Source organism: Capra hircus, chromosome 25 (assembly GCF_001704415.2).
Source record: "Capra hircus breed San Clemente chromosome 25, ASM170441v1, whole genome shotgun sequence".
Classification (NCBI taxonomy): domain Eukaryota; kingdom Metazoa; phylum Chordata; class Mammalia; order Artiodactyla; family Bovidae; genus Capra; species Capra hircus.
The window spans coordinates 20,065,710-20,076,788 of record NC_030832.1 but is presented as its reverse complement, the minus strand read 5'-3'; the positions used below and the strand labels follow the sequence as shown (position 1 = coordinate 20,076,788).

At 38.7% G+C, this 11,079-nt stretch overlaps 2 protein-coding genes across 4 annotated transcripts in view; both read right to left on the bottom strand.

Annotated features, from left to right (window-relative positions):
* Positions 1–11,079, bottom strand: part of METTL9 (methyltransferase like 9) — a 48,790-nt gene that overhangs the window by 13,540 nt on the left and 24,171 nt on the right. For all 3 annotated transcript variants that reach the window (XM_018040833.1, XM_018040834.1, XM_018040835.1), the window contains exon 4: positions 10,647–10,831. In XM_018040833.1, coding sequence (XP_017896322.1) covers positions 10,647–10,831 — 185 coding nt within the window. The remainder of the gene's footprint in view (positions 1–10,646; positions 10,832–11,079) is intronic.
* LOC102183122 (60S ribosomal protein L22-like 1) lies at positions 60–1,678 on the bottom strand. The gene is made up of 2 exons (XM_018039835.1): positions 1,639–1,678; positions 60–1,214 (listed from the first exon to the last, which is right to left on the bottom strand). The coding sequence occupies exons 1-2, from the start codon at positions 1,676–1,678 to the stop codon at positions 826–828; spliced, it is 429 nt and encodes a 142-aa protein (XP_017895324.1). The 3' UTR covers positions 60–825.

The following is an 11,079-nucleotide window of genomic DNA, read 5'->3' as shown; positions in this document are numbered from 1 at the left end:
ATAAAATGAGATGGATTCTTATTTTTATACCCCAGATTAAATTTTCAAAATTTTTTTTTTCAAATCTAAAGATTTTATTATATAGTTACACCCAATTGTGTTTTTGCTATATACTTTTAACTTGAGGACGTCTGTAAAACCAGTACATTAGATAAATCCTGAAATTCCACTAGCTATAAGCTATTTAAATATTGCTTATACAAAATATTTGGGGGCGGGGGGAGGTGGACAAAAGCTTATTTACAAAACAGAAATCAGATGCAGAAATCTTATGATTACCAGGGGATACGGGGGAGAAGGGTACATTGGGAGGCTGACACTGGCACGTATACACTACTACACATAACACAGATGACAGCGGGAAACGGCAGCCCACTCCAGTATTCTTGCCTGCAGAATCCCATGGACAGAGGAGACTGGCGGGCTGCAGTCCATGGGTTTGCAGAGAACTGGACACAACTGAAGCAACTTAGCATACATAAAACATATAACTAAAAAACTGCTGTTATAGCACAGGGAACCGTACTCAATACTCTGTAATGGTCTATATGACAAAAGAATGAGTGGATATATAACTCATTCACTTTGCTATATACCTGAAACTAGCACAACACTGTAAGTCAACTACACTCCAATAAAATTATAAAAAAGTATTAAAGGAAAACCAGCACCATATGAACAGCATACACTTAAATAAAAGATGAATGTTTAACATACAGAGTAATTTTTTTATTCACTGATAGCCAAAGGTCCATTTTAAGATGTTTCTTTTGTATGCTTAATTAGTTTTGTTAGCAAGCAAAGCCCTATGAAGGATGGCATCATCTAGTCCTCAGACTCAGATTCATCTTCATCTTGACTAATCTGGAAGTAACGAAGCTTGTAAGTCTCCTTGTCAGATGCAACCACACGAAGCCAATCACGAAGATTGTTCTTTTTAAGGTATTTCTTGGTAAGGTACTTCAAATACCTTTTAGAGAACTGTTTCTCAGAAACGACTATGATTTTATTCTTGAAGCGTTCAATGTGAACGACATTCCCAAGATTTCCAGTTTTTCCATTCACTTTAACCTTTTCCCGCAGAAATTGTTCAAAATTTCCAGAATCAAAAATTCCATCTTCTACTGGATGAGTAAGATCCAAATTAAACTTCCAGGTTGACTTCTTAGGTTCTTGTCTTTCTCCAGCGCCATCTTGAAAGCTTGCCGTGCGATCTCAAGTATTTTAAGATCCCTTTAAAAGCATTTTGTACTGATGGCTTAAATCAGGGACCTCTAACCTCTCCATCTGGGTTGGGGGGGCACATAACCTCATTTTGCATGTAAATATATGTGAAAACACATGTGAGTGCACATGTGCTTTGTGTAGTTTATGCATATACATGTATGCATATATATGTGTATACACAAAAATAGAAATTAAACAATGGGCGTTAAAAGCAATATAAACAAAAATGTTAACATTGCCCTCCTGTACCCCAACATAAAAAGTCTTGCATACTCCCCCAACTTTGAGACCACTGGCCTGACTGAAATAAATGAACTTCTAAACCAGATGGCAGAAAAGGTTAAGTACTACCACCATCTAGGTGAATAGAAGGGATCTGATCATTTCCTTTTGATTTCTGAAAGTCATTACCTTTTGGTCCTTTGAGGGATGAAAACATACCATTCTTCATGTAACTAATGAGGAAACAAAATCCCTAAGACAAACCTGTATTTGATTCAGAATAAACTTTTCCCAATACAAGCAAGGACTGTGTTTAAGAGACTAATTTTTAAGCTAAATTTTGGAACATATTTTCCCAAGTAGTTATTTGCCTTGAGGTCATATGTGAGTGCCTGATATATATATATATTATTCATTCTTTCATTCATCCAACTAGCCAACAATACTGATTGACCGCTATACTGTTATACAACCAAGGGCTTCTTTTGCATGCTATCCTTGGGTCTCACTGAACTGGGAACCCCACCTTGTTCCCATCTTATTGCTGTTGCATGTGCATCTGGTAAAACACTCCACAGATGCAAACACACGCCAAATGTTGCCCGCATGAAAACTTCCCCAACTCCTCCAGCAGTTAATGGAACTTTCCTTCTCTAAACTCATGGAACTTCACGTTTCTTTTCAGACTATCCTGCCACTATCTGTTTACATCTTCTGAACTATTCTCTAAGTATCTTAAAACTAGAAGCACACGCCTCATTTCTTTTTACTTCTACTGCTTAGCACTGCCTGGTACATAAAAGTCTTTTAAATACCCTTACATGAATGCAACTGAACAATATTTCTACAGAAAAATATTTTTTCGGCCCTTCAACGGAGTTATGAAGCACACTTCACTCCTTAGCCATTGACCCTCATGCCGTGTCGTAAGGACCATTCACTGAATCCCTAACATTAATTTTCTTGCTATCTGAGCATCCAGAATTTCCACTGGAAAGGACTAAGCAAGCTATAGCTTTCTGTTTAAATTTACACTTCCCAAGATAATCAGAAGAGAATAAACTGAAAACAACTTGGACATGAAAAAGAACAGACATGGTTCTAGTGTCTACACACTCTCCCCTCTAGTCTAGAGCAGGGACACCACATACCAACAGGTGTTAATGAAATTTTCAGAGTAAGTCATATCTTTCTCTCTACTATATTAGTGCTAAGAGAGTTTGAAACCCTGGGCTAACAAGCATACAGTTCAGTGTCTGTGGAGTCGAGTCACATCAGTTCAGTTCAGTTCAGTCGCTCAGTCTTGTCCAACTCTGCGACCCCATGAACTGCAGCACGCCAGGCCTCCCTGTCCATCACCAACTCCCGGCGTTCACTCAGACTCACATCCATTGAGTCAGTGATGCCATCCAGCCATCTCATCCTCTGTCGTCCCCTTCGCCTCCTGCCCCCAATCCCTCCCAGCATCAGAGGCTTTTCCAATGAGTCAACTCTTTGCATGAGGTGGCCAAAGTACTGGAGTTTCAGCTTTAGCATCATTCTTTCCAAAGAAATCCCAGGGCTGATCTCCTTCAGAATGGACTGGTTGGATCTCCTTGCAGTCCAAGGGACTCTCAAGAGGCTTCTCCAACACCACAGTTCAAAAGCATCAATTCTTTGGCACTCAGCCTTCTTCACAGTCCAACTCTCACCTCCATACATGACCACAGGAAAAACCATAGCCTTGACCAGATGGACCTTAGTCGGCAAAGTAATGTCTCTGCTTTTGAATATACTATCTAGGTTGGTCATAACTTTTCTTCCAAGGAGTTAAGTGTCTTTTAATTTCATGGCTGCAGTCACCATCTGCAGTGATTTTGGAGCCCAAAAAAATAAAGTATGACACTGTTTCCACTGTTTCCCCATCTATTTCCCATGAAGTGATGGGACCGGATGCCACGATCTTCGTTTTCTGAATGTTGAGCTTGAAGCCAACTTTTTCACTCTCCTCTTTCACTTTCATCAAGAGGCTTCTGAGTTCCTCTTCACTTTCTGCCATAAGGGTGGTGTCACCTGCATATCTGAGGTTATTGATAACCGGCAATCTTGATTCCAGCTTGTGTTTCTTCCAGCCCAGCGTTTCTCATGATGTACTCGGCATATAAGTTAAATAAGCAGGGTGACAATATACAGCCTTCATGCACTCCTTTTCCTATTTGGAACCAGTCTGTTGTTCCATGTCCAGTTCTAACTGTTGCTTCCTGACCTGCATACAGATTTCTCAAGAGGCAGGTCAGGTGGTCTGGTATTCCCATCTCTTTCAGAATTTTCCACAGTTTATTGTGATCCACACCGTCAAAGGCTTTGGCATAGTCAATGAAGCAGAAATGGATGTTTTTCTGGAACTCTCTTGTTTTTTCCATGATCCAGCGGATGTTGGCAATTTGATCTCTGGTTCCTCGGCCTTTTCTAAAACCAGCTTGAACATCAGGAAGTTCACAGTTCACATATTGTTGAAGCCTGGCTTGGAGAATTTTGAGCATTACTTTACTAGCATGTGAGATGAGTGCAATTGTGTGGTAGTTTGAGCATTCTTTGGCATTGCCTTTCTTTGGGATTGGAATGAAAACTGATCTTTTCCAGTCTTGTGGCCACTGCTGAGTTTTCCAAATTTGCTGGCATATTGAGTGCAGCACTTTCACAGCATCATCTTTCAGGATTTGAAATAGCTCCACTGGAATTCCATCACCTCCACTAGCTTTGTTCGTAGTGATGCTTTCTAAGGCCCACTTGACTTCACATTCCAGGATATCTGGCTCTAGATGAGTGATCACACCATTGTGATTATCCGGGTTGTGAAGATCTTTTTTGTACAGTTCTTCTGTGTATTCTTGCCACCTCTTCTTAATATCTTCTGCTTCTGTTAGGTCCAGACCATTTCTGTCCTTTATCGAGCCCATCTTTGCATGAAATGTTCCCTTGGTATCTCTAATTTTCTTGAAGAGATCTCTAGTCTTTCCCGTTCTGTTGTTTTCCTCTATTTCTTTGCATTGATCACTGAAGAAGGCTTTCTTATCTCTTCTTGCTATTCTTTGGAACTCTGCATTCAGATGCTTATATCTTTCCTTTTCTCCTTTGCTTTTTGCTTCTCTTCTTTTCACAGCTATTTGTAAGGCCTCCCCTCGAGTCACATAAACTGATGCTTAAGGTACAGAATTTGAGACCAAGCTAAAATGCAAAAATATCGATAAATACTTCAAAGTGAAGGACTGTGAACAAATCTGATCTAAGAAGCCACAAATAAAAATAAAGGAACAGAACAGGACGGAATGAAACAAATCTAACATGTATCAAACACCAATACTGAGACAAACATGGTTGGGCACTATCCTATACACTATATTATTACATCTTCACAACAAACCTCAAGGTAAATATCAGCGCCATTTTTACAGATGAAACACTAAGCTTCAGGAGAGGCTCAGGCAATAAGGGCTGACCCATATTTCACAACAGGTTAGCCCTCAAAAGCCCATACCCTTTCCACAAAGCAGTCCTGACAGAGTCTTGCTTATTTCTATTAAGACTGATGGGAGCTTTAAGACTGAACATGTCTAGTTTAACCCAAACAATCACCCTGGAAGAAAGTGAGAAAGTTGCCAAGGGCTACCCCTCAATATGTTCAGGTTTATTTAGGTGGTTTCAGAGAATTCTAACAAATCTTCAAAAACAATAATCACAATGCTATTTAAACTGTTCCAGAGCATTAGAAGGAATTCAGAAATTATTTTTTACAAAATCAGCAGAACATGAGAAAGATAACATCTTCCAAATGAAAGATTAGATCAGACCGTCATTTATCAATAATATTAATGTTAATAGCTTTATTTAGAGTTTTTACAATACAATCTAGTGATACAAAGAAGAAGACTATCCTACATAAGCACAGAGATGTATGAGTGGATATGTATTAGAAGATTTAATAAGACAACAGAGAAAAAAACCCTGTCACCTCAGAGGCTGAAAACAAAGGTGACAGAATCCAACACTGACCCCTGACGGTGTTACGCTCTTAATAAAACAGGATTTTTGAAAAATATTCTATCTCTAGCCAAACAGCCATCTCAGGCCGAAAGACAGAATCGTATTTTTCATTAAAGTAAAAACCAAAGGTTTCTACCATTTTTTAAAACATTTTCTGGAAGTAACTACAAATGAACTTGGACCGAAAAAAAAAGGCTAAAAATAAGAAGTAGCAAAACCATTTGCAGATGTTATAACTGTCTTTTTTAAGAACCCCAAGAGAATCAGTGGAGGAAACTACTGGAAACACTAAAATAATCCAATAAGGTAAATAGTTACAAAACTGGTACAAACACAAACACACACAAAAAACTGCTCTTCTTGTGTTATGCATAATATCTGGAGGGCCATTTGAGACAACATGGATAAAACCACAGGACATTATGCTACGTGAAGTAAACTAGATACAGAAAAAGAAATACTACATGATCTCATTTATACTTGAAACTGAAACAAGTCAAACTTGTAGAACCAGAGAACAGAATGGTGACTGTCAGGAGCTGGTGGGTGGGGAAGCTCAGATGTTGGTCAAAGGATACAAGCTTTTAGGTGTAAGAGGAACAAATTCTGAGGACCTAGTGTATAACCTGGTGGCTACAGTTAATAACGCTAAACTGTATACTTCAAATTAGCTAAAAGAATACATCTTAAGCATTCTGCAGACACATACACAAAAGGTAACTATGTGAGGTAATGCATGTGCTAATTGACTGCAGTCATCATTTCACAATGTATATGTATACCAAATCATCAAGTTGAACATCTTAGGTACAAAAAAACTTGTCAATTATATAAAGCAAGAAAGTTTTTATAGTTTAAACAACAAAGAAAAATCCTATTTATAATATCACACACACGATTAGAATAAACCTAACAAAGCTTGTGTAGGATCTTTATGAAGAAAATTTTGTCATGAAAGAACATAACTGAACAAATTAAAAGACATACTATTATCAGCTAGAAGACTCGTTACTCCCTAAACTAACCCATAAATATAATACAGGGGAACTAGGCAAGCTAGCGCTAAAGTTGATCTGCTAAATAAATAAGCCAAGAAAAATCTAAGAGGAACTGATTAGGAAAGACTAGTACTATGCTATTAACATGCCTGATGTAGTTACAGCAATTAAAATAGATTGGTATTGGCACACATACAGAAGTATAAATTTTAAGAGAACAGAGACAAACATATCATAGGCTTTCACGATAAAAGGGCTTCCCAGGTGGCACTGCGGTAAAGCATCTACCTGCCAACAGAGCAGACATAAGAGGCCTGCAAATGCAGCAGATGGAAGAGATGTGGGTTCAGCCCCCGGGTCAGGAAGACCCCCTGGAGGAGGGCACAGCAACCTACTCCAGTATCCCTGCCTGGAGAATCCCACGGACAGAGGAGCATAGTGGGCTACAGTCCATAGGTCGCAAAGAGTCAGACACAACTGAAGTGACTTAACACACGTGATACATGATAAGGGTGGCATGTCAAAGCATTAGGGAAAGATTATTCAATAAATGGTATTAGGGTCACAGAGTAGCTATTTGGAAAACTAACTCTTTAACAAGGAGTTCCACCCCTAGAAATGTATCATCCAGACAATCTTAAACATTATTTCCTTCAGCCTTTTCCCTACATCACCGTCTCAATGAGGTCTTTCCGTGAGCATCCTCTTTAAAATTACAGCACCTAAACCCAACTCCCAATCCCAAGAAGCCCCTTTTTTACCTTTATTGTTTATTTTTATTCGTAACACTTATCACCAACAACATGCCATTTGTTTACCATCTGTCTTCCTCACTAGAACCAAGCTCCATGAAGACAAAAACACTTCTATGTCTTCCACTCACTCATCACGGGCGTCGCTCAGTGAACACTTTTTAAATGATCTTCTGTGGCTCAGAAGCACCTCTTCCACCTTCACTGCACGTTCAGTGCCTATGACCATGCTCAGTCACGCAGCTGTGGCCAGTTCTTTGAGACCCCATGGACTACACGGTCTGCCAGACTCCTCTGTCCGTGGAATTTTCCAAGAAAGAATATTGGAGTGGGTTGCCATTTCCTACTCCAAGGGTTCTTCCTGGCCCAGGGATTGATGGGACCTAAAGTGTGATGTACCAGGGAGATTTCTGGAAAAGGTTTCCCTCACTTTAAAAAAAAAAAAGTATGGGAGAAAATGCTTCTTCCTTTCCCAGGCTCTGTCACGCCTACACATGATGCCTGGCGCCACATCAGCCATTTTGTAACTGCGGGGGATGTCAACACACGGAAGATGAAGAATGAAAGCAAGTTCTGAACTTTAGTGGGTGCTTTCATCACTGAATTAACCAACCCTGGAATCACTCTTCTAAAATAAACGCTTATATTTCAGTTGCTCCTTCTGTTTCTTGAAACAGATAACATCCCGATACCTACTTACACACGTGTGGAAGACTTGCCTAAGAATATTCATTTCACTTGTCTTTGCAAAGCAAACTGCCAGTATCCATAAGTACGTCAACAGAGGCCTCATCAAGTAAAGTTACCAATGCCCAGCGGTGTACTGGTAAATGTTTACCAATGAGCTAGAAGAAGGGAGAGTCTATTTGTAGAGTTTGCCCGTTTCCATGGTGTAAGTACTCCCCTCGAGGTCAACTTCAATAATGGCCAAGTTTAACAACCAGCTCACTAAATTCCTGCCAATACAACAATCAGCTCTCCTGAGCCCATAAAACCAGCTCCAGCACACCAATGCTTACACACAGACAAGGACATAGACACTTACGAATAATTTCCTAGATATACTTCAGCAAAAAAGGGCAACAAAAGTATTTATAATGGGCTTGGATTATAGAATCAATTTTTTTCATGTCCAAGCATAGTTGCATACACTATCTTTAGAAAAATAGTCCAGAAACGTGAACAAGATTGTGGAACTGGAGTGGATGAGAAAATTCATTATATACTCTCTAGGAAGCTGCTTAACACTTTTTTTTTTTAACCATGAATTACCTTTTTACAAAAATCACAATTTTAAAAAATTAAACTTCACTAAATTTTCAATATAAATTTTTGCAATATAAGTCTCCTTTTCTTGATTACATACTTTCCCCCTTTTTGATGCTTGAAACAATTCTAGTGAGATTTAACCCCTAACCAGAACTGGGTCAGTACACCAAACAAACTGAAATTAAAAAGATATATCTTGCATTTTTCCCCTAAATTGATCTAAGCAATAAAAATTGCTGTTGTTCAATTTTAAGACCAGTCAAAAAAACTACACCAGTAATTACTTCATCTACAATTGCTTTTGTTAAAATAAATTGATTCAGAATGCAAAGTACACTCAGATATTCTTAAACCAGTCCTGTATTCATGAACTCACACAGCAAGATCACTTTGTACCTCATGAGTCTTCACATGGGGTCACATGGAAATCATCAGGATCTAACTCAGAGAAAGGAAGCAATAACAGAGTACCACAAGCAGTCTACAAAACTTATAGGTCACTAAAGGTCACCCACAGCAACAAGGCTCTGCATCTCAGGTTTGCTCTCTGTCACACACCAGACCACTTGAATTGAACAGGCAATTCGGCGCATCCACAAGCAAGGAGTCTGTTTTCAGACCTTTACTAGAGTCTGCCCTCTTGTCCAGTTTAATGTCCTCTCAATTTTTAGTGTCAGAAACACAAGGAAATAGATTCCATGTTTAGATTGACGTTTCTTCCCCTGCTCGTGTCCGCCTCCTGCTATGCCAGGAAATAGCATTAAAGTTCCATCATGTGGTTGCCCAACAGGACACAGGAAACCCGGACCTGCCAGCTGATGACTAGTGATGGCAATGCAGTGAGAGGGAGCCGTGGTATAATTACCGAGGGAACAGCACTGAAGCAGGTCAGGCCACTGAACTATCAAGGGTGACATTTACCAGGCTTTTCCCTACCCCACAAACTTATGCGTGGTGTGGTACTCACACGTTCAAGCAGTTTTTTCTTTACCGTGACAAAATGGCTCAACAAAGGAATGTAAAAATGGAGATGCTAGATGTAGGGGCGGGAGGGGACGACATCTATTCTATCTATTCTCTTTCTACCTTCCTATGTCTAAAGAATTCTCCATTTTCCCCACCATCAACAACAAATCCACAAACATTTGGTAAACGTTAAAGACAAGCACTGAATTAGAAGGAACTAAGACCTGATGGGGGAAAAAAATAAGAACAAGAAGAAACAAAGGGGCAAGTGAGTGGCAACACAAATCCATGGTTATAAGCAAACTTGAGCATTATTCCTTAGGATGAAGATTTTTACAGGTATTTGATAACTATGATGCTAGCAAACTATTACTGGACTTCTCAAGAATGCCAACAAGTTCTTAAAGAGTTATTTGAACCCAAAGTTGAACAAGGCAGTAAAAGAGGAAAAGATTTTCAAATATTAACATGTGTTACTTATATAATAAATAAATTTTACATTATTGTACAATAACTTACAAAAATGCAAATGAGGCTTAAAGTCAAAACTTTCAACATGATCTAAAATGCAAATCAAATAAGTTAAAGCCAAGTGTGAATTAATGTGACTATGGCCAAAAGTCATAGTAAATATGAGGCAGTATAAAATCCAACCATTTCTTCTGAGTATTCTTCATTCAGTATTGTTAAAGAGTAAGACCATGTGACTGAAAAACCAAACGTCAAAGAAATGATACGCGTTGGGACACAAATGGTCTTCTAAAGGGAAAATGGATAACAATAGCATTTATCATTTTAGGGACAAGAGATGTAAAATACAAGATAGCTATGACATTTAACAAGTATATTCAGGTAGATTAAAAGGCATCATTTACTGCTTGACTCAGCTCAAAAAGCTAATAAGTTAGTGGTGAAAGCTCCATTTAACAGCATTTCAGGCTTTTAATCTTGAGCAGGCAAATCCAGCTCAGTATTAATTATTATCACTGCAAAGAGAGTACAAAGAGAGCACTATAAAATCCACATTAAGACAAAAGTTAACTGAGGCGATATTTTACATGGGTTAACTGTACTTTGTTAAATATCAGGGTATTCTAAGAAATACCAGATCATGTCTAATTGTGCACAGCACAGAATCACAAACACCAGTGCTGGATAATAGGCCTACTAAGTGGGTGTCCACACTTACCGTTCTCCACATAGGGATGAAAGGGTAAGACCAGAGCAAGGATGACCCTGCCTCTGGTTGGCTCCAAGACACTTCTGATATCTTTTAACAAAGTCAGAGGCTGATCACAGCGGTCCAGCAAATTTAAGCAGCTGATGACATCATACTGGAACCCTGTCTTCTGCCATTCATTTATACCAAGCACTCTGGAAAAATTAGAAAGATACAAAAACCCTTAAAGACATCTTTAAAAACATTTAGATGCCAATAAAGACTTTGTCTTCCAAATCAAAGTAAGTTCAAAATCTTCATTTACAATTTATATTTGCAGTAATAAAATGGCCATGCAAAAATAAACAACCATATTTCTTTAAATTCAACATTTTACCTATTTCCAAAACATACAAAGTTTCCTTTGTAAGAATTAGTATGTTGAATAAGTACAAAGATATAG

What these genes read in the sequence shown, in the direction of transcription:
- LOC102183122 (XM_018039835.1), bottom strand. Translation starts at nt 1,678, where the DNA reads ATGAAGAATGGTATGTTTTCATCCCTCAAAGGACCAAAAG. An exon ending in ATCCCTCAAAGGACCAAAAG is followed by an intron (nt 1,215 to 1,638) that starts GTAATGACTTTC and finishes AAAATACTTGAG; the next exon opens with ATCGCACGGCAAGCTTTCAA.